The 24,140-nt window shown below is 41.1% G+C and overlaps 1 protein-coding gene across 3 annotated transcripts in view; it reads right to left on the reverse strand.

Annotated features, from left to right (window-relative positions):
- Positions 1-5,839: 5,839 nt before the first annotated feature.
- The window catches only part of Cyp20a1 (cytochrome P450 family 20 subfamily A member 1), a 47,988-nt gene continuing 29,687 nt past the window's right edge, over positions 5,840-24,140 (reverse strand). For 2 of the 3 annotated variants that reach the window (XM_034497141.2, XM_076931825.1), the window contains 7 exons: positions 22,602-22,717; positions 21,238-21,292; positions 16,995-17,115; positions 13,948-14,059; positions 11,750-11,814; positions 6,750-6,839; positions 5,840-6,604 (listed from right to left, as the gene is read on the reverse strand). In XM_034497141.2, the coding sequence (XP_034353032.1) occupies positions 6,454-6,604; positions 6,750-6,839; positions 11,750-11,814; positions 13,948-14,059; positions 16,995-17,115; positions 21,238-21,292; positions 22,602-22,717 (710 nt within the window). In that variant the 3' untranslated portion in view covers positions 5,840-6,453. The remainder of the gene's footprint in view (positions 6,605-6,749; positions 6,840-11,749; positions 11,815-13,947; positions 14,060-16,994; positions 17,116-21,237; positions 21,293-22,601; positions 22,718-24,140) is intronic. The other variant, XM_076931824.1, reaches the window with a different exon arrangement.

The following is a 24,140-nucleotide window of genomic DNA, read 5'->3' on the forward strand; positions in this document are numbered from 1 at the left end:
CTGCCTGGCTCTCCTCAGTTGATGGCTTCTGGTGTGGATGTAGGAAGAGACAGGCTGATCCTAGGAGTGGGGGTAGGGTGTTCTGGCCACTAGGAATTTGACCATGCCCCAGTGAATATATGTACAACACAAAATGGACTTGCTTTTTCCTCTTTTGGGGTGGGGTCAGAGAGACCACAGGAGAGGAGGAGCTGACATGGGAGACTGGGAGGTGAGCGTAAAAGGATGTGTGATGTGAGATTCCCAAATAATCAATTAAAAAAAAAAAACACGTATGCATTTCAGGTTCTCATGCTAAGAGTTCATATTATATAATAGTATATATATGTATATTTTATATATATGAGTTCAAACACTAGTCATGGTTACTGTTACTATAAGATACAAGGAACTACCTACATTCTTATCAATTTTTTGCTTTAGAAATCTGTAACACCAAAACTGAGGGTGAAAATTCCTCCCCAGATCCTGCACAGCACTCTGCATGCTCCTGACAGACAAACTAGAGCACTGAGAGTGAAAACGCCCCTAAAACTCAGCATGCAAGAGAGCTGTCGAAAGCATTTCTCGACGGGGTTTGATTATTCCTGCATACCTCGGGGTTCAGAGTCACCCCGTGACATCAACTAAGGATGGTGTTTAGGCTGTCTTGGAGAAGCTGCATCAGTTTAGGGGCTGACTGAGGTATTTGATTCACCATTTACCAAACTTCCTAGGACCTTGCTCTAAAGACCATAAAACAGAAATTTGGAACATGGATTTCTAAAAATACTAAATTTTATCTTTGAAATCAAATCAGTTATGACCACAGGGAAAAAATAAGGTGAGATTAATCTTGGCAGGCTCACATGCCACAGGACTGTCCTATTGCCGGATTCACTTTTTCTAAAATTATATGATTTCCACAGGGCACCACCCATATAGAAGCATACCACAGTACCCAATTCTTGTGATTAGATTCTATATTGGAAAAGATGAAAACCTCAAAGAGACAGACATAAAATTTACACACACACATTAAGAAAGGTTGTCATGGCAACTTTGCTGGAAGATATGTATTTTTAAATGTAAGTAAATTTAGCACTCAAAACACATTTGCTTCTTCCTCAAAGGTTCTGTATCAAGAACATTTTAAAACTTGTTTTCAAATTCATTTTGAATCTACACTTTGAAAGCTTAACAGAACCCCGTGACTGTAAGAGCAGCATAGGCTTAAGAACATTTTCAAAAGATGCAACGAGAAAGCCTAACATTTTATACCATTCCCAGAAGTCCTACCTAGGTGGCTGCCTCTACCATTTTGGTATGGCTACGCCATCAAATCCCTGGAAGATCCAGTTAAGCTCTCAATTCTACTATCTGTTCACCAATAACCATGTCGCATAAGCAATGGATGATGAAGACTGTACTTACCCAATGCAGGAGTGTGAAGAGTTCATATAAATGACTGATACTGCTCTCTAACAATCAGACACATTCTTAGCTATCTTCCGTCTCTGAAAGCTCTCCAGTTCTCATCAGCACCAGTATGCATAGTCTTCCTTGGTGAGATAACTGAATCCGATTCTCCTGTACATACACTAAAAATGAAACAATGATTTGACTCCCAGCACTTTTTCTTTTCTTTGAGAAAGGGTGTCACTCTGTAGGCATCAAACTCACAATCCTCCTGCCTCAGCCTCTCAAGTACTAGTGTCACTATGCCTGGATTGCCAATAGTTTCCCACACTGCAGCCCATAACTGAATCCTTTGGGTTTTGTTTTTTGTGTTTTGGCCACATACTCACTTATAAGTTCCTTTATGGGAACTTGGGAGATCTGGATGCCAGAGGATTCTACCTGTCAAAGCTTTGGACCTGAAGTTTTCCTTTCCATGATGAATCACAAGAACAGACAGACATGATAACAATGTTTCACCCATGTGGTTTTGTTTTGATGTTGGGGACTGAACCCAGGGTCTTGTATGAACTAAACCCCTGTCCCCTGCTGCACCATAAGCAGTGCCTAGTATAAAATTTAGCATGGCAAATGGGTAGGAATGGGGTGGTCAGGACAAGCTTAGAAGAACCAGTGCAGGTGAGGAAGATCAGAAATTTAAGGTCATCCTGCACTACATAGTAAGCTGGAAGCCAGCTAGGATACAAGTGACGCTGTGCCAAAAACAAAACAGAACAAAATGTGAATACACCAGTGAATCCCATAGAAGGTATTAAAATAACCTGAAATGTCGACGCTCACACCGTTTATTTGCCCTTTCTGCTTTCATTCTGTAGCATAGGATGGCCTTCAGCTTGTCATCATCCCCCTGCCTGTCTCCAGAGTGTTGGGACTGGATGACTGAGCCATCACACCCAACGTATGCTTGTTTTTACTGACAAACTTCTGAAGGCCCCCAAAAATACAGATCAAGCCAGAAGGCATACTGGCACAATTTGCTGTCAGAAGTGGGGGGCTTAGAAGTGGGGAAGGGTGCTTGCAGTTAACTCTGTTACAGTGTGAGACTTTGCTAAATATCTATATCTAATCCATATCTATATATGTATGTATAATCTCAAAGTCTATGAAGAAATAAAGATTCAAAGCAGCCCAAGGCTACAAAAACCTACTCTTTTATCTTTAAAACATTTAAAAACATTTATTTCTACTTGTATATATGAAGGATGTGTGTGTGTGTGTGTGTGTGTGTGTGTGTGTGTATGCCAGATGAGTGCAGGTACCTATGTAGGCCAGAAGGGGGCATCAGATTCCTTGGAGATAGAGTTAACAGACAAGGAGCCACTTAACATGGACACCAGGAACCAAACTAGGGTCTTCGGGAAGAGCATAGGGGCCTTTAGCTCTTGAGCCACCTCTCAGGCCCTAAAAACATTTAGATTTACTCTTTGCAGTTTTATACACGTGCACATGTGTGAGCACATGCACACACACCGTGTTTTGATTATATTCAGCCCATTACCTTCTCTTCCTCCCTCTCCCTCCCTCCAGCCTTCTTCCTATAATCTTCTCTATCACTTTCATGTTTCCCTCCACTCTCTCTGACCCAGTGGCAGGTTGGTTTTTGTTGTTGTTGTTTTATTTATTTGTTTGGTTTGGTTTTTTAAGACAGGTTTTGCATTGCCTTGGCTGAACTGGAACTTGCTCTGTAGATCAGGCAGGCCCAAACTCAGAGATCTACCTGCCTCTGCCCCCCAAGTGCTAGGATCAAAGCCGTGCTCCAACACCTTCCGGCAACCCACTGAGCTTAATTAGAGTTGCTTGCAAGAAAGAGCACAGGTGTCCGGCTAATTATTGGAGCATGGGCAACGTACCAGTGATTATACCACTGAAGAAAAATGGCTTACTCGGCAGCTATGAACTGTCAATAGCTCCCTAGCTAGGATGAGAGCTTATGAGACAATCCACCATAATCACTTTATTATCAGTTTAAAAGCTTTATTAAGATTAAATAATTCAGTCCTGTAAGACTCTTGCTACAGGCGACAGTGAGGTACTGAAGAGCCAAGAGAGAGTAGTGAACAGACAGCGTATTTTATCCATGTTGTCAAACTTATACATTTCGTGGCTGTGATACTGGGGTTCATACTGAGAGCCTTAAAAATGATAACCAGTGAGCTCCATTTTCAGCCCATTTAATACACACACACACACACACACACACATTTCTGGGGTATTTCTGTGTGGGCTGTGCATAGGTTCACAGTCTCTTACTGGCCTTTCTCAGATGAGGCTGGGCTGGATGGCCAGCAAGGCCCAGTGACCGGCCTCCCCACAGCTCCACAACATGTCACCACACTCGGCTTACCGGAGTACGAGGGAGTTCATCTGATTCTCATGTTTCCCTGGCAAATAGTTTACCAACTGCAGCTACTTTTCCAGCCCCAAAATTTCCATTAAAAAAAACAAAGACAAAAAAAAAAAAAAAAAAAAAAACCCAACAACAAAAACAAAATTCTAGAAAATGATTTCTTTGTGATGCATTAAGTTAATTGTGGAACTGTTAGCAAAATAGGCTCACTGAGTCTGTGCTGTCCCCTGCTGCTGAGTTATTCCACACAACCTCACCTAGTGGCAATTAAGCCAGGCGCCCCCCTGGCTTAGTGAGGAACCTGAACTCTGCCCTGATCATTGCTTGGCAAACCTCACTTGCTTTAAAATTCCCCTTATTTCCAGAGGTCTCACTGACACCTGGTTTACGTATCAGCTGCCTACTTCAATCCTTCTGCAAGGTTCCAATCTACTCACTGAGCTAAGACAACTCAAATCCAAAACCACAGAAACCCCGGGGAGGGGTGTTGGGGGGGGCGGATGACAAATTGAACAACTTGACAGAATTTACAGAAACAGCAAAATAACCAAGAAGAAATTTCAATTAAAGTTTATTTAATATATTCCATAAATTAAATGTGTATGTGTGTTAAAAATAAATTCTACAGCTTGACTACATGTCTGTAATCAAGAAAGGGAGGGCTAGGAAAGAAATGCAGGCTGCAGCAATTAAATTCTACTAATTGTTCATAAATACTTTTCACAATTACTTGATCAACAAATGCATCATAGAATAACTCAATAACTAGGATATGTGTGTGTGTGTGTGTGTGTGTGTGTGTGCGCGCGTTCAAACGTGCATGCTTTGTAACTTGAGATTTGTAACTCTTGGAAATCAAAAATGAAAGTCAGTGGTGTGAAAAATAACCAGTTTGCAATGATTCCTTATCACTATTTGCTTGGCATTCTTCCTAGAGCTGTCTGAAAACAAATGTTTCCAAAGAAAAGGGAATTTTTAAAAAACGTTCTAATTGTATTTATTTGTGTGTGTGTGGGGGGGGGGCGTGCATATGTGGGTCACTCAGAGACCAACCTGTCAGTGCCTTCTTTCTATCATTTGGGACTTGGGGATTAAACACAGGTCATCAGGCTTGGTGGCAGGTGCCTTCACTGGCTGAGCCATCTTGCAGAATCAGGAAAAGGATTTCTTAGCCAAACAAAACAAAACACCTCAACAAGCAGCAGTAGCAGCAGCATCTGGGGCTCAGTGGTGAGGAATCTGGGGTTGGGATAAAAGCTCAGTAGAAATGGAGAAAGGAAATTCTGAACTAAAATATAGTGCCATCAATGAGGCATTGTAAATAAAACTTGCAAGTGCTAAAGTATATTTTGAACAACTCTTAAAATACTGGACACTGCTGTAGAGAGCCCTGTCCTCATCTCTGGTCCATGCATCTTACTGTGCGTTTCTCTTAACCTACTTGTTTTGAATTTTTTGTTTTCGAGGTGCCGGGGGCTGAACTCAGGGGAAAACATTCAAGGCAAGTAAGTACTTTACCACTGAGCCGAGTTCTCAGACCCTTAACGGTTCGTGTGAGCCCTGGAATATGCATGTTTCCCTTCTCCGTCACATGGCTTACGATTTCTTCAGCCATCTGTTTTCTTCTCCCAACCCTGCTGTGGTTGTGGTTTTGACTCCTGCCTTACTCTTTCTTATTAAAGTGTTCATTTTGTGTTCTTATGACATCGTAGTTAATTCCCAACTTGGGAATTCCGCTTCTCTGCATGAACAGCAGAATTTAACATAGCGCTGTGAGATTTCCAGAAAAGCAGGACAAGCTCCCGCCTCAGTTTGTCACATAGGAGGGGCACTGGCTTTGAAACACATTTGGAAGCAACTGTGCTATTCCCAGATGATTCTGAACAGTTCGGCATGCTGAGCTCCGTGCAAGCCTTTGGATGAATGCTTAGGAGAACGAGACAGATGCTAGACAGAACGCCTAGGGACTCACTAAAACCTAACGAAAATGATTAAGACACATTAATACTCAGAAAACAAAAACAACCCTCCAAATAGAGTGATAGGTGATTTATTAGAAATGCAAAATAAGCAACATTATGTTTCTCTTTTATGAATATTCAGAAAACATGATTCTCCAACTTACACAAAAGAATTCCCTAAGATTACTCATTTGAGAGATCAAACAAAGAACATCAAGATTGAAAATAATGGCCTAGCCAGTAGTGGTGGCACAGGCCTTTGATCCCAGCTCTCTGGAGGCAGATGCAGGTGGATCTCTGTGACTTTGAGGCCAGACTGGTCTACAGAGTGAGTTCCAGAGCAGCCAGGGCTACACAGAAAAACCCTGTCTCAAAACCAATCCCCCTAATAATAATAATAAAAATTAAAAAATAATGGCCTAGAAAATGATGCATATTAAAAAAAAATTAAGTGTTCCTATTAAAGTTGTCAATATAAGTATAAACATATATCATACAGGAAGAAATTTTGACATATAAAAATCCAAATTTACATCATAAAGCACTAATAGGTTTTACATTACAAAATGATACTGGGTTTATAAAAGGACTCAACACATATTCTTTTTTTTTTTTTTTTTTTCTCAACACATATTCTAAGTGGGCATTTCCTTTCATCTATGTAACAGACTTTAAGTGCATAAATGTCTAGTGTCTTTTGGAGACAGTGATCCAAGCTTCTTCCCTTGATGATGTGACCAGTTCATACTTCATTTCAAAAATTTGTCCCTCCACAGCAAGCAGGTGTAGCCTCTTCAGCAACACACTCACAAGCACTGTGGTCACCATGTAAGCAAACCTGGTCCAGGAGAGAGGCAACTGGTTACTAAAGGTTAAAAGTTAACATGAAGAATTATAAAGCTGGCTCTCATTAAGAGAGATTGTCAAATTCCGAGCAGATGGGCATGGCAACCTTCATTCCCCATCTCCGTCTTGTCATTTACCTCAGTTCTGGGCATTCCCACGTGCCTGAGAAGCCAAGAGAAGAAAACACTTTCATCACTGGCTCATCAGCAAAGCGGTCCGGGTCAAACCTACAAGGAATATGCGAGGTCACCACAAACCAGATCCACTTGCGCCTTAAACATCAACAGTAAACGCGCAGCTGTAACAGTTTAAATCTTCTGCAGCAACATTATACTTTACGATGCTTCTAAACCATCAAACACACAGATGTTTCATCTCTTGTTGTTTATGAATATGTTACCCCTAAACGATCAAAAAAAGAAAACAATTTTCCAGAGTCAATGATGTAGCAGGGTCCTTCATGAAATACAAGGATGAGTCAAAAAGCAGATAATATCTGAATAAAATCCAGACCACCGGGTCAACATGTAAGTCATTTCACATTGTTCCTCTATTAAAATTAGGGATTCAAGCCCTGAAATGCCATTTATTAGTTATACTGTGCTCGTACCTACTATAAGTGAAAGATATTAAGAGGCTAAGAAAGGTCTTTTTTGGGCTGGAGAGATGGCTCAGTGGTTAAGAGCACTGACTGCTCTTCCAGAGGTCCTGAGTTCAATTCCCAGCAACCACATGGTGGCTCACAACCACCTGTAATGGGATCTGATGCCCTCTTCTGGTGTGTCTGAAGACAGCTACAGTATACTCATATACATAAAATAAACAAATCTTTAAAAAAAGATATCTTTTTCTTTAGATTTTCCTTGTCAAATGCAACTGGAGAAGTAGAAACATTAAAACGTAAATACGTAAGCTCCTTTTAAATAGATGTTTTTAAAAGATCTACACTGAGTTAGAAAAGAGGAGCGTGGACACATGCTAGTGGGGCAGGTGAATGCCTGTCCTTCCAACACACAGGAAGCAGGCAGGTGTGTTCAGATTTGTTTTGTTTTGTTTTGTTTGAGACAGGGTTTCTCTGTGTAGCCCTGGTTGCCTGGAACTCACTCTGTAAACCAGGCTGGCCTTAACTCAGAGATCTACCTGCTTCTGCCTCCAGAATTCTGGGATTAAAGGTGTGTGCCACCCATGGGTGAAGGAGAAACGCCCCCTCCCACCTCCCAGACACCACCAGCTGTGGTGCTTGGGAGAGCTAACTGGGCCAGTGCTGCAGAGCTTGCCTGGTGGTGTGGATGGATGCAGGAGAGCTGATGGGCTGACCAGTCAGCTATTACCCAAGCCCAGATCCAGGGCTTTGAGTTGGCCCACCCTAATGTCTCCCCATCTATGATCTGCTGGAGTCCATGAAGGGGCCTGTCCTGCAGATCCAAAGCTGCAGGATCTCCATGATACAGAGCAACAACAGGACATCCAAGAAGAGTCCAGGTAAGGATACAGTATTGATAGTGTAGCAGAACCCAGAGGCCTCAAACCAGACCAGTGACTGAATGTCTGCAAGCAAAGATGTTTGGACAAAAGAATATATTGTGGGACACACCAAAGCTTCCATGACTAGATTTTCTTTGTTTCTTTTTCCCCTCTCAGTTCTTTTTGTGGGAGAGGTTGCAAGGATGAAAGGTGGATATGAAGGGACCGGGAGATGAGTGGGACCAGAGTGCATGATGTGAAATTCACAAAGAATCAATAAAAGGTTTAAAAAAAAAACATGCACCACTACTGTCCAACTTGTATTTACATTCTAATGAGTACATTTAAGAGCAATGTTGCAGATTATTAAAATGTCAGCATTTGCAATATGCCAGAAGCCACATCTGTTGCAATAATCTGACTTATAGATGGTCTCGGGTGTCTAGACAGTGAAAAGACTTGAAGGCCCACAGTGGTCAGATGTTGGGGTTCTGTCTCTATTGTCAAAGCTGTGTAAATGCAATGTTTTTAGCTAATTTCTCCATCTGTAGAGCACTCAGCTCACTGGGCTCTGGGAGACTTAAGTAAGATCAGGTAAAAAAAAAAAAAAAAAGATTTGTATCAGAGGACAGAAGTCTGCTGTGAAATCTCAACAACATGGCTGCCTGAACAAGCCTTGAACAATTCCAACAGTTGATGTTTTCAAGATGGGGAAATCTCACTAGGCCCCACTGCCAGATGAGGAGCTCCAAGCAACTACCAACTGCTGAGAGTGGGAGAATCAGTCGTCTCTAGGGAGGAGCTCTCCATCCAATATCCACGGCCAGCAAGAAGCATGGACATGCAGGTGACACAGTGCGGACTCGGCATGGACATGCAGGCGACACACAGTACCGACTCGGCATGGACATGCAGGCGGCACAGTGCGGACTCGGCACGGACTTGCAGGCGACACAGTACCGACTCGGCACGGACATGCAGGCGGCACAGTACCGACTCGGCATGGACATGCAGGCGGCACAGTACTATTCATGTGCAGCAACAATGGTCAAAGAAGAGAAGGACATTGGAGAGACAGGAAACAGGGGAGGGAGAGAGAACAAGATGTGTTTATGTTTTAATTAAACGAAAAACAAGCAAAATGTTTAGCATAGCACCTGGCCTTGAGTGCTGCATACACACATGGGTCAATATTTATTACATAGTAGGTGCTTTGCTAAGTACTCTACCAATTATCACTTTACACTTGCCCGCACCTGAGACATGGAAATTGTTCCCTTTCTGCTCAGAGGGCTGAGGCAGCAGGCTTGTTCCTTGGGGAACAACATAGTTTCCGGATGAAACGAACCAATGCAGGAGCCAAAGTGGCTGAGTCTGAAGATTACTGTTTTCTTCCCTGTTCTCCCCTTTCCCTCTGAGATAAGCCCCTCTGATGTAGACCAGGCTAGCCTCCAACTCACAATCCTCTTACCTTATTACTTCCAAAATGGTAAGATTGAAGAAGCACACCACCATGCCCATCGAGTATTCCAATTTCTCATTTTGTTTTTAACAAATAGGTAAAGTCAGAGTCTTAGACATTTATAAAAATACAAAATACTAGTTTTAAAAAATGTACAAATGTTCAAGAAGCTTCATAATAGTAAAAACCAAAATTAACCCAATATCCTTCTGTAGCTTAATGGCATACAAAGTCTGTTTAGTGGAATATTACTCCACCATGAAAAGAGCATGTAACAATTTACTTGAATCTCAAAGGCATCGAATTTCAGGGGAAAAAAGTCAATCCTCTCCCCCTCATTCTCTCCTTTATCCTCCTCCAGGTAACACTTATATTAAGCTATAATTAACCTATGGTCTCCACTGTCTGAGTTCTGTGTATCCATCTATATCTCTCTTTGGATGAGTTGTTTCTCAAAGTACTGACAGCAATAAATCTCTGACTCTTCCACTTGATACCACTAAGGAAGTGCCCAGCTTTAGGAAGAGCTCAAATATAATACTAACATCTATATCCTCTGAATGTAATATCTCAAAATGATTTACACAATGTAGCATCTATTACCTTGGGGGGAGGTAGATATCTGTGACAAAGTCTTGATATGTAGCCCAGGTTATCCTCAAACTCCCACTTTTCTGGCCTCCACCTCCCAACTGTTGGGATTACAGCTGTGTGTGTCACACCTGGCTCCCTCTGTTCTTTTTTAAATTTTTTTCAATTTCTCTGAATGTTTTGAAAATAGCAGCAACGTCAACAGTTCCAATGAAGTTCCTCCTCTTTCTCCCCTCTCCTCTCTGTGTCTTCCTTTTTCTCTCTCTCTCTATGGTACTAGGGTGGAACTCAGGCCTTGCATTTAGGCAACATGCCCTTCTAGAGTCTTCATATCACACTTAAAATTTACCAAAAACTTGGCATTTTTCACATAGATTTCTTTTAAGATTAAAAAGTTTCATGCTGGGCAGTGGTGGTGCACACTTTTAATCCCAGCACTTGGGAGGCAGAGGCAAGTGGATTTTTGAGTTCGAGGCCAGCCTGGTCTACAGAGTGAGTTCTAGGACAGCCAGGGCTACACAGAGAAACCCTATGTCAAAAAACCAACAGCAAAAAAAAGTTTCAAATTTTGTTTTTTTTATAATTATAGGCATACATATTTTTACACCTTTAACTTGTTATTAAAGCCATTTGGAATATAAAAGTTAGCTAATAACTAACAATTTTAGAGTAAAATTTGAAGATCTGCTGTTTTATTAAGACTCTTTAAGCTGAGGGGCAATGGATCATGCCTTTAATCTCAGCACTCAGGAAGCAGAGGCAGGCGGATCTATGAGTTCAAGGGTAGCCTGGCCTACAGAGTGATTTCTAGGATAGCCAGGGTTACACAGAGGAACACTGTCTCAAATCCATGCCCCCCTTCCCCTTGCAAAAAAAACAAAACAAAACAAAAAACCAACAACTCTTTAATGTCAAGGTGCTTAAAAACAAACAACAAGATAACCTCAAGTGCTGGGAGCATTTGCACACCCGTCCTTGGAGTGGTGTCTACACCAGCACACCTTCCTCTGCACTGCCATATGATCTGAAAACAGCTGCATGTATCTAAGGTTTTTCCAGAGTGGTGAATCCCAGCCTACCACCTTACGACAAACGGCAGTAGCTCCCTCTCAGCTTTGCTCTCCCGTTCCCATGCGTGGCATGTGGCACAATTTCTAGATTCTATGGAAGAGCTATATAAGAAACATCTTCTTTTAAAAAAATGTATTAAGTCTAAAGGACAGTTATAGAATCAGATAACCATATGGATTATGAGATACACGTAATACTAAAAGAGATAAAATCAAAATAGATAATGTGGTATGTCAATAAGTTCAGCATTTGGGAGGCTGAGGCAGGGGGATCGTAAGTTCAAGGCTAGCACGAGCTATGAAGCATGACCTTGCCTCAAGAATGAATGAATGAATGAATGAATGAATAAAGGAGGTGGAGAGAGGAGGAAGAAGAGCGGATAGAGGAAGGAGATGATGAAAGAGAAGCTTCGAGGGCAGACAGGGCGCAGCGCTTTCCCCCGTCACAGCATTGCCACATACTACTTTACTTTTCAACACATTGGAAAGGGAATGAAACAGGCACACACAGAGAAACCAGCAATCGGGAAGACATAACACTATTTCATACTTGTGTGGTGATGGCCAAGTGCTGGGGTCCTGAAGAACCACTCCGAGGGCATAAAGGACGAGTGTCTAAAACACAAAACGGTCCAATTAGTCGAGCGTGACAAACATAACACAAGTCACCAAAAAGCGTGTCTACTACAGAAAATTCAAAGTGACAAGATCAGCGGTGGCCATCATCTCGGTGACCTTACAATGACAGCATAACCCACAACATCATCTAGACAAAGTCTACTTCCCAAGCATGCCACAAGACCTGGAGGGCACAGAGGAAAAGCCAGACTTAGCTATGTGAAAATGTGTACTGTGAAAACGACTGTGGGCATCAGTGGAAGAGGGTCCTAACCAGGAAGGGGTTCAGTACACAGCTGACAGCCGAGTGACACACAGACAGCTCACTAGGAAGAAGAGGAGGCTGAGAAGAGTGGGCACTCAAAGACAGAATGCAAGAGAAATGCAAACTGTTATTAAGGCATGTATGAAAAGCCGTTCCATCTTCCTAATGATCAGGAAGAAGCAGATGAAACAATGAGATAATTCACATACGACTCATAAATATAAAGATCGGTAAGTCCAAAGCGGTCAGGAACTGGAGAGGAAAAAAACCACATATACATATATACATACACATACATATACATGGCTAGGGACTGAACCCAGGGGGCCACTGGTCTATACCCACAGTCTTAAATGGATTTTATGATTTGCTAACTTAGTTAATTGGTTAGCTTTTGTGCTAAGGACTGACCTCTGTGAAGCTAGGAAAGTACACTATCACTGAGCACCACATCCCTAACCCTGAAAAGCATGTACTATCATTACTAGTGAAGTATAAATTGCCTTTTACAAGATTTAACTATTAATGAAACGATTCATTTGTTGATGCTGAGGCTCTAAACCAGGACCTCGCACACAGTTGCTCAACGGCTCTACCTGAGCTAACTTCAGTCCCTATATGTAACACATGCCTGTGGATCCAAACCTTCCATTTCCTCACTATGTAGCCCAGGCTGCCCTCTAACACACTATGTGTTGCAGGATGTCTCCAAGCTTACGGCAGTCCTCTGGCCTCAGGCTCTCAAGTACTGGAATTATAGGCATTGCCCATATTCCTTGTCCAGCTTCTCAAACTCCATTTCTACGGCATCATCCAATACCTATACAACTGTATAATTTATAATAATAAAAAGAGAATATCAGTCTAAATACTCACTAGTGAGACTGCTTTATTTACAGGACAGGAGTTAATATGACACATAGAGTAGAACACTATATAGCTGTTCAAATGAAGTGGATCTCAAGTGCCAGTTCTAGTAACAGTTATGATCAATAGAAAAGAACAAAAGAACAACATATTAATTATAAGATCTCAAACTACGATCTAGTTAACAAAAAACATTTATCATTATTGAGCAATATGCGAGTGTGATTATGGGTGTCCCATGGCACAGGTGTGGGGTCAGAGCTCACCTTGTTGGAGTTAGTTCTCTCCTTCCACCTTTATATGAGTTCCGGGAATTAAACTCAGGTCACCAGGTTTGCACACCAGGTGTGGTATCTGCTGAGCAATCTTACCAGCCGCTAAATCGAGTCTTTAAGATACATTCATTCATGCACACACAGCACAATAATCACACACCAGAGTGCACAAAAATACAGACTATTGACAGCAGAACAGACAAAGAAGGAGAGCTAAGAGAAACCCACACACTCTACAGCGGAGGACATCAGTGAAAGGCACCGCTCTACAGCTGGAGGGCTGGCATCCAGTGATGGCCGCCACACAGTGAGTGCATGAGAACTTTGCAGATCTTTAGTGCAAAGTGCTTTGTTTTGGCATTTTTCAACTTACTGGTTTGTATACTATGGTTTCCAATCTGTGTTTTTATTGTTTTGGGTCTGTGTTTTGAAGAATCTGTCTGTGTGTGTGTGTGTGTGTGTGTGTGTGTGTTTTCTTTGGGCTTTTTGTTTGTTTATTCTGACTTGTTTGTTTCCTTATTTGCCAGTTTGTTTTCTAAGAGAGAAGGGAGGCCATGGCGTTGGAAGGACCGGGAGGATATGGGAGCAGATGAGGGAAGAGAAACTGTGATCGGAGTATATCGTATGGAAGCAATTATTTTCAATTAAAAGAAATAAAGTGAAATCACATACCCAAGTAGTTGAGGATAAACAGACTGAGTTAATATAGCAAACACTTCCTACCTCCTTAGGAATAACAAACGGGCCGACTTTTCCTTCAATATCTTGAAGCCGGGCAGAAACTGGAGTTAGTTTAGCAGTCCGAACGGTTTCACAAAGTACTTGTCGGCAATATCTGTTTATAAAATAAACAAACAAACAAACAGATGTGAAATCAATAAACATGACAAACACTAGTAGAATGGAGGTCAAAACCCACATGATGAGGCTGGCAAGATGATTCAGAACTTAAGAACACTGATGGCTCTTTCAGAGGACCCAGGTTTGGGTCCCAGCAGTTATGTGGCTCAGTCTGTAACTTCAGTTTCAGGGATCTGGGAAATTTTCACTTCTTTTTGTGGATGTTTGTTAAGACTGAACTCTAGGTTTTTGAAGCCCAGAGGCTGTAGGATGGTTTGAGACTGCTTCCAAGTAGGTACCTGTCTTTTAAAGTGGCCAAGTGACTCCAGGGGCAGCCACAGGCCCTGGCAGCAATTTGGAGAGTGAGTTGGATAGACATATGGGGCAAGGCCTTCCTTGGCATTAATGTCCCCTTTCTAGAATTCCACATCCGTGAACCATGTGGTACAGAGTTCTTTGCATTTTGTCTCTTTGAATTCATATAACAAAGTTTATCCATGTGGCTGTAGATACTGACCTTGTTTTTCTATGGCAATATTACAATTTGCTAATTTATCTACCAGTTGGTGAACATCTAGACTGCTTCCAGCTCTTCTGTGTTTTCAATACACAGCTACCAACATCTGCACACAGGTCTTCGTGTGGCCAGCTTTCATTTCTCTTGAGTACCTAGGAATGCTGAGGAATTTCTACGTCTGAGTGTATGCTTAACATTATAAAAAAAAAACCTACCATATTATTTCCCAGTGTGCTGGTACTATTTTGTATTTTCCAGGAGCCAGCCCTGGCACCCAGGTACTGAGTTACACAAGGGGGTGGGAAAGAGGTACAGGGGATCATAGCCAAAGTTGCATTACTTTTGGCAATTTCTATTTTCTTTTCTTCCTGGCTCAAGGGCTCCTGCTGGTCAGGTGAGAGGCTTGGAGTTCATTAACTCTTCATGAGCCAAAGAGAAAAGAAAAGGAAGAAAAGGAGAAAGTCAAGCACATACGTACACACGCGCACACACACACACACACACACACACACACACACACACACACACACACACACTTTGGCTGGTCCAACCACCTGTTTCATCAATTCTACAAGTGTTCATGCATATTTATATACATACACATATACCTACATATATATGTATGTATGTATGTATGTACTTGACAGACATATACATATATACATTTGGTGGATCTGGCAGAGCCCCAAAAGCCACATTTTATTTCTTCTCTTAGTCTTTGTATACCTTCTTAGACAAAACTTCTTTATAAAATTACCTCATGGATAAAATGTTACACAAAAGGGAGTTACAGAAGGAAGTTGATAGTAACTTCAATGCAGTGTTTCATTCTATAAGCTCATTATAAGTTCAAAGAAACAGTTTCACATGGTCTTGCTTTATCATAGTGCACACCTGTGGCTTCTTCCTTGGACCTGACATAGAATGAATGTTTTCTTTTGATCACAAATTTGTCCCAAGCCTATTTCTTTCTCATTTAGTGCAAATATGAAAGCTCATTGTATTTCTTATTAAGCAGCCTTTAATTACTATTCCATGAGGAGGGGGCGCATTTTATTCTTGATTCTTTATTACGTCTTTCTGGCAAAACAACTAAGACCATATACTTAAAATTTCTTCTTAAAATCATTTTAATCAAATCAGAAATGCTATAATTAATTTATCTAGCATTAATTCATGAAAGTTCATCTTCATGTTGATCAGCAGGAAATCTGCCCAATAGGGTGGGCTGATGCCCAGGAATCATTAGGTTATGTAACAGTGACAGGAAAGGCATAACAGCTGCAAGAACAATTCTGGGGTGAAGTCTCTGAGGACCTTCGTAGCTCAGAGCTCACCCCTCACAGCCATGCAAAACAATGGGCTATCTCTAGACAACTCAATTGCTTGCCATAGCTTTTCCTAGATGGCTTCTGACCTGTATTCCTATGAACATAGTATGAATGTTCACATGCTTGATGTCATTGCTACTATATATATTTATAGGCTAACCAACAGGTTATCTAGAACTACTTTATTATTTTTTTTAATGTGGAACAAGAGCTGCATAGTCTCATTTTTAAATTTATTGTTTTGTGTAGGTATTTTTGTTGCATGTATATCTGTGCATCATATTAGTGTACACTGCCCATGGAGTCCAGAAGAGGGCACTAGATTCCTAAAAACTGGAGTTACAGATCACTGTGAACCACTCGTGGGTTCTGAAAATCAAACCTGGGTTCTCTGGAAGAGCAGCCAGAGCCGAGCCATCTCTCCAGTTCCCAAAACTACTTTTAGATTTTAGACATGAGATTAAATTATCCATGAAAATCTGTAATTAAATAGGTGTGGTGTATGTAATTGTGATCACAGCACTCAGGAGGACTTGGCCTCAAAAAGCAGACAACAGTTAAGAGTACTTGCTGCTCAGTCATGCTGGGTGGTTCACAACTACCAGCAACTCTATCTCCAAGAGATCCAACTCCTTCTGGTCTCCATAGGCACACACTCACACATGTGCACAAACACTCGTACAGACACAGATGCATATAAAGTTTTAGCTTTTTTTTTTTTTTTTTTTTTTTAACAAGACAGGGTGTCACTATGTAGTTCTGGCTGTCCTAGAATTCACTATGGAGACCAGACTAGCCTCAAACTCACAGAGATTCATTCACCTGTCCCTCCCTGCCTCCCAAGTACTGGGATTAAAGATGTATACCACTATGCCTGGCTAAATAATTTTTAAAAAGATAAACAGAAACAAATGAAAAACCTATGTAGATCTATGTATATATTTTTCTATTCTATTGCAAATCTATAGAAATATTTTAAGATCCATATATCTTTCCTACATAGTAGCATAAGCTTTATGTTATAAATAAACCACCTGATGTTTGCCTTTTAATGATTTATTTTCCTTTCATTGTAGTCTTACCTGAGCTGCTCAATTTTCTCTGAAGTAATAGGATCCTTCCCCAAAACTTGCTCTATCTCCTTGTGTAGCTTCTTCTGAACATCTCCAGACATTGTTAGGAAATGAATTGCCCAGGTACACACTGCAGAAAAATTATGTTAGTAACAACAACAACAACAACAAAAAATAGGTGCTGCATAATTTTTGGTATAAAATTAAAAAAAAAAAAAGTTTGTAAATCTGCTCCCCACCCTCCCTTACCACACCATGGTACATAAATGTTACTAAAAATTAAAATGAAATTATTTACAGGATTTGAGTTTCTTTAAACAGAACACAAATACATATAGAAGATGGCAAAGTAAGCAGAGCTATTGAGATACCGCCCTTCTGATCTGATAGGTAACTGGCAGCACTTGCCTCACCCCACCCAAGGTTAGTGAGACCAGACAGGGAGGTAGGGATTGAATGCTGGAGATTTGTTTCAATCTCACAAAATAAAAACCTGACCTCATCAGCTTGTCTACTCAGAAGCAGCAATGATTCCTACAAATCATTTTTGCTCATACAATGACATTACATTTTTTTCTAGACATTTAGTAATTAATTATTGTTCAGGCTATTGGCTCCCCAAATGACCTGAGAGTTTATTGGTGCTGTAAAGTCCAGAGATTCTGATTCTACAGGTTGGGGTAAAGGCCACCCACCTGAACTATTTAAAAAAAAACTTTAATTATATTATTACTCTATTTTGTGTGTATCTATCTCTGTGTGTGTATGTATGTATGTATGTATGTATGTATGTATAAGTATGTTGACATGCCAGTTATGTTGACATGTTAAGAACCAGTAGGACTCCGTTTTCTCCTTCCACCATGTGGATTCCTGGGGCTGGTTTCAGGTCATCAGGTTGGTAGCCAGAACCTTTAGCCTCTGAGCCATCTTGCTGGCTCCCAACCACACTTTTAAGAAGTACTCTGACACCCAAGCTGGAGGGTCACTGGCTCATGGCTCACTTCTGGTTTCAGCTGGTTTATGAATTATTTTTACAGGGTAAGTGGAACAAAAAGCAGAGGAAACAGAGTAGCTGTGCTGCCCAAGCATTCCAACACATCTTCTCCCTAGGATGTGCTTACGTAACAGTAGCTACAGTTCTGTCTTTTCTGTCCCAGCTGCTTTGAAATGTGTATAGAGTATTGTTTACTTCTTATATAATTACCTTGTTTTTCTAGAGTGAGGAATGACTCAAATTAACTTATTAATGTTATCATTATCATCATCATTATTAATTATTACAGTGCTGGTGATCAAACTGAGGTCTTGTGTGTGCAAGACAAGTGTTAAAAGCTATACTTACGCAACCCAAAGTTAACTCTTTAAAAATGTCTGTTTGCCTTTAATGCCAGCACTTGGGAGGCAGAGGCAGGCAGATTTCTGAGTTCGAGGCCAGCCTGGTCTACTGAGTGAGTTCCAGGACAGCCAAGGCTACACAGAGAAACCCTGTCTCAAAAAACCAATAAATAAATATAAAAAAAAATAAAAATGTCTGTTTGATTCAGTTATTGCCTCTAAAAATCAATAGCCACCAGGTAACCCAATTATTCAAGAGTTATGTCCTTAACTTTCCCTACACACCATGGCTGTCCTGGAATTTGTTCTGTAGACCAGGTTGGCCTTAAACTCCCAGAGATCCACCTGCCTCTGCCTCTCAAGTGTAGGGAATAAAGGTGTGTACCACAACTTTACTTAGTTTGGCATTTCTATTTCACAAATGCAAACATTTGTAATTTACAATATATATTAAAATATGCAGTACAAGTTTACAATATATATCTCTATACTACTGAAAGGATTAAATAAGCATTTGCATAGAATAGACATCCATATGTCCTGCCAATTCCATTATCACTTAACACTAATAAAACATATAAGTATGTAAGTATGCATACATGTAAGTATGTATACATAATAATTTCAATCACTCTTGGTGATGGAGTTGTGTATGTGTGTTTGTATGTAAATATGTGGGTGGTAGTTGTTTTAAAATGCAAAATGTATAACTGGAAATAACTTTAAAATGCAATTTGTAGTAGACATTTAATATTCTATAAATATAACGAGACATAATTTCTTAGCTAAAAGGCATCTAAGAGCCATCTATACAGACTAAGTTCCAAGACAGCCAAGACTATACAGAGAAACCCTGTCTTGAAGAACAGTGGTTGGGAGCTCTGGCTGCACTTTCAGAGGACCTGGGTTCAATTCCCAGGACCCACATGGTAGCTCACAACTGTGTGTGGCTCCAATTCTAGGGGATTTGGCACCTTCACAGACATACATGCAGGCAAAATATCAATGCACATAAATAAAAGTAAATAAATCCTCAAGAAAAACAACAAACAAACAAGAGCCATCTAGAAATAATTAAGTTTAGAAAAGCAGAGACTACAGGAATAGGTAAGGACTTCTCCAAGGCTAATGAATGGAGCAGTGAGAACTCCAGTTAAAGGGTCCTGGCCCTCCTGCCTTTCAAAAACTCCAGAGGCTTCTTTAAGTCACAGCTGGGAAGAAAGCTTGTTTTTGCATAAGACCCAGCTTTGATTTCCAGCAACCACTGGTAACTCTAGGGGATCTGGAGCCTTCTCCTGATTCCCGCAGGCAATGGAGACAAATACGTGCAATACATACATACATGAGAGCAAACATTTGCACATGTAAAATAAACACACCTTTTAAATAGTCACATCATACATACAAAGAAATAAATGGCAACACTCTTTATAAACTCTCCCTAAAAACTAAAAATGAGATTTAGATTGATTCTACCCTTGAGATGACCCATTTTTGTGCTGTGCACAGGATAAACTCAATTTTCTTTGTTTCTGTTTTTGAGACTGGGTCTGACTATGTGGCCCCAGCTGGTCTGGAACTTGTGATTCTCCCAACTCATCTTCCTCAGTACTGGAATTTAGACATGGAATTTGGCCATGTGTTACCATGGCCAGGTTAATGACATCAAAAAAAAAATAAATAAAAGGTTAGCAAACATACATCTTTAATGTAATATAGATTTAAAGCAAATAAACATTAAAAGAATAAAAGTTGATAGACTGTGAGATGGCTCAGCAGGTAAATGCACTTGCTTGCAAGCCTAATGACCCGAGTTCAATCCCTGGGACCTACATGGTAAGCTGAACTCTACCTGCATGCTCACACTGTGAGCTGAACGCTACCTGCATGCTTGCTCACACTGTGGCTTGTGCCCACTTCCACCACAACAGATACATAAACGCAAGAAAAAATTTCAAATAGTTGAGTAATTATCTTTGACACATCTCCATAAATTTCATTTACTCTGTAATACCTAGATAAATCTAAGTGTTAGAAGAGAAATATAAGCCATGTATCACCAGTCTAAACACTTTTGCATGAAATGAAGTATTATGAAGTCCTTAAGTGAGCATAGAATTTTCTACATTTCAAGTTGGTACCTGAATACTTCCTGGGAGCATTTTATATTATGCATTTTTATGTTTATAAACATTTCTTTCTTTCTTTCTTTCTTTCTTTTTTTTTTGTTTGTTTGTTTGTTTTGTTTTGTTTTTTCGAGACAGGGTTTCTCTGTGTAGCCCTGGCTGTCCTGGAACTCACTCTGTAGACCAGGCTGGCCTTGAACTCAGAAATCTGCCTGCCAATGCCTCCCAAGTGTTGGGATTAAAGGTGTGTGCCACCACTGCCTGGCATTTATAAACATTTTTATAAATACTGTATCAATGTGTTGTTCTCTATAAATCTACAAACTGGTGAAGCTCACACTTCTAGAATTTTAAATAGAAACCATCTCCAGTTCCAAAAGAGTTCTTTCAAATCATGACTCCACATCCTTTCAGAGTTCTGAGTAACTACCAGGAATCAATGAAAAGCAGCAAGAGGCCCGGCTGTGACTCAGTGGGGGACTGTTTATTGGAAGAAGACTTGGATTCAACTCTTAGCACCAAAGGAGGGGAGGAGCAGCAGGAAAGGGGCAGCTCTTCACTCCTTCAGCAAAGGTGTTGATAGCAGTTCATTTGAAAGGCACTAACTAGAATTCACAATCCATGTAATGTTTCAAATTTTATGGCAATGAGGAACACCAGGGAGGCAAGCTTTCTAAACCAGGAAGGGAAACTACAAAGGGATTCTTGTAGTTTCCTCCTCTTTTTAGAAGAGCTTCACCAGTGTCTGTTTTGTTACCCGTCTGAGACAGAAGTTGATTTGTACTTACACCTTGCAGTTATTATGCAGCTGACCAGGGAGAACACCACACTGTCCTCTAGGATCTACAAAAGCAAACTGAGTTCAGAAGCTATGAGATACAAGGTGGCCTTTTCCAGGCTCTACTGAGATAGAGTATAAAATTAGGCTCAACAAAAAGTGGGGGATACATTATTATTTCTTTACTATGTCTTCATCAAACCCAAAATCTATGCAATGAGAGACTCAAACTAGGGTAAGGGCTGCTGGGCTGGAGGGAGGGGTGACTCAGTGCTTCTGAGCCCTCAACACCCTTGCACACTCACTGCCCTTGCACACTCACTGCCCTTGCACACTCACTGTCTTTGCACAGGACTTGGTTCTTGTGCACAGGGCTGGTTCCAAACAACCACAGTGGGCAGCTTCCAACCACCTGTAACTCCAGTTTGAGAAGATCTGACACCCTCTTCTGGCCTCTGAGGGCTTCTGCATACACATGGTATACATAAACTCACAGAAGCTCACACATTTACATATTAAAGAAAAGGACAAATAAAACTCTAAATCCTGGACTGCCTAGTTTCTTACGTGTGTCTGTTTCACCTTTTATTTCTGTCATCTTTAGTTAAATTTGTCCTTTGACAATCAGACATGTACTAAATGCATTCTGGTTGCTCTCACTCCCACCCTCTCCTACCCACCCTGTCATGGATGAATCCTACCTTGCAATGTCTTTTGTGAGATGGTCTCACAATGTAGGCTGCCCTAGAACTCAAAGAAATTAGCCTGCCTCTGCCTCCCGAGTGTGGTGATTAAAAGTGTGAGTCACCACTCTTTGTTGCCTGGCCTTTTTGATGCAACAAACATTTATTTCTTAGCAGTCTTGCAGGTTCATGACAGACAAACCTTTTCAGTCCTACTTTTATGGCACAGCCTGGTACAGGGACAAAGCCTTGGGCATAGGGATATGCCTGCCACAATCCTCAGAACTTAATTCAATTTCTACACAAACTGACATCCAGAAACTTACTTCTGCCTACCAGAGACTGTGTGCTATGCTGGGATTCCAATGATGAAGTGGCAAGAATGCCATGGCTGACTCCTGCCCAGCAACACCATAGAAGAACATTATGCTGGTAACAGACACACACTGACAGCTGGGCATGTGGGCAGGCAGCCTGAGCTGACTCACAGACACTCGATGAACACATCATTTGGGCTTGATGTTTGCTTATTCTAACTTTAAATGTTCTATAGTGGCTTCGAAGGGTGAGTTCTTGGGACACTGACTACCTATAACAAATGAGACGCCCTGACTTCTTGGAGCCATTTGGATGGAAAGAGAAGCGTTCTATGCACACAAGAGCTTTTCACAACCGATTAGCATTTCATTACCTGTTGCTCATTAAGGTTTCCCTGTGCTAAGGAGTCGATGAATGTATGTTGACTGAAGTTCCCTCCTTTTCCTTCCTTTATGATTTTCTTTAAAATAGATTCCAATTGCATGAGAGCTTAAAGAAGAAAATTAAAAAAAAAAAATCACAATGTAAGCATTTATAGAAATTAAACCTTCTAAGAATAATTCTGTCCAATGTTACCACGTGTGGAAAACCTTTAAAAACAGTAACAAATAATTTTTAGAGAAAATTTATATTTAAATCATAGTGTGTGTGTGTGTGTGTGTGTGTGTGTGTGTGTGTGTTAAATTTCAGATACATCCAGGAGGCAGAGGCAGGCAAATTTTTGTTAGTTTGAGCCAACCTAGTCTAAAAATAGAGTTCCAGGACAGTCAGGGCTTCACAGAGAAACCCTGCCCCCAAAAGCAAACAAACAAACAAATGAACATAAAATACCTATAATGCAATTCAGGCAATAACTGATTTTAAAGAAACATCTAAATTATTACCACCCAGGTGGTAATGTAAACAATTCTAACACTACACAGGCCTCCAAACATACATTATTAATGGAGAGGTCTCCATTAATATCAACCCTCCCTTCTAAACTCTGTCTTCGGTCAAATTCTGTTCCTGCGTGGACAAACAGTTTGACCGTTGGCTAGCCAACTCTCCCCAATAAACCTCTGCTGATTGCATCCAGGTACGGTGTCTTGTGAGTTTGTGGGTGGCCATGACTTCCCAAGACTTGAGTAAAGGTCTCCCGAGTTTGGGGGTCTTCATTTGGGGGCTTGTCCCGGGATTTTGCGACCACCCTAATCTCCAAGAACCCCACTCGGAGGTGAGGGAACACCCGCAGTTTTCTGTCTGGTTGTTGTGTTACCATTTGTCTACATTGTCTGATTTCTCGTGTGCCGTTTTGTCTAGGTTTGTCTAAGTTGTTTGTGCCCATCTGTCTGAATTAGTTGGTTTCTGAGAAGTGTAGTTTCGGTTTGGATTAGCAGCTGTTTCTGTCTCATGAGGAGCAGTAAACAGTTTCTGTCTTGAGAGGAGTGACTGGCAGACGTGCTGTGGGGTCACTAGCTGCTGCACTCTGGGGGTTCATCTAGGTGCCAGAGAGGATGTGGAATCCCTCTCGGCTGGCACTGATGATTGAGATGGGCTTTTGTTAGTCTCTTTGTGTGTTAACCATGGGGCAGAGAGAAAAGGTCAGAAATGGCCACCGCAGCCTAGGGCAGCGGTTGTTGTGCTCTCACATGCTCTCAAGGCAGTGTGTCTATTTTTGGGTTGTTCATTGCTGGCCTGTTAGAAATCTGTTAGACTTGGTCCAGCATAGCCTGGCCAAGTCCCACGTTGTCTGGTTATTGGAGTCTTACTTGGGAGGCAGAGGCAGGCAGATGTCTGACACTCTTTCTATGCCCTTATTGTGTAACTTGGTCTCTGCGCCCGTGGCAGGGGCAAGAACTGTCTGTATCACCTGGTTTATGTGCTGCCCATTAGAGGGGTGAGCTATCTGTGTTGTTTTGTGTGTGTGTGT

The sequence above is a fragment of the Arvicanthis niloticus genome, chromosome 3 (assembly GCF_011762505.2).
Source record: "Arvicanthis niloticus isolate mArvNil1 chromosome 3, mArvNil1.pat.X, whole genome shotgun sequence".
Taxonomy (NCBI): Eukaryota; Metazoa; Chordata; class Mammalia; order Rodentia; family Muridae; genus Arvicanthis; species Arvicanthis niloticus.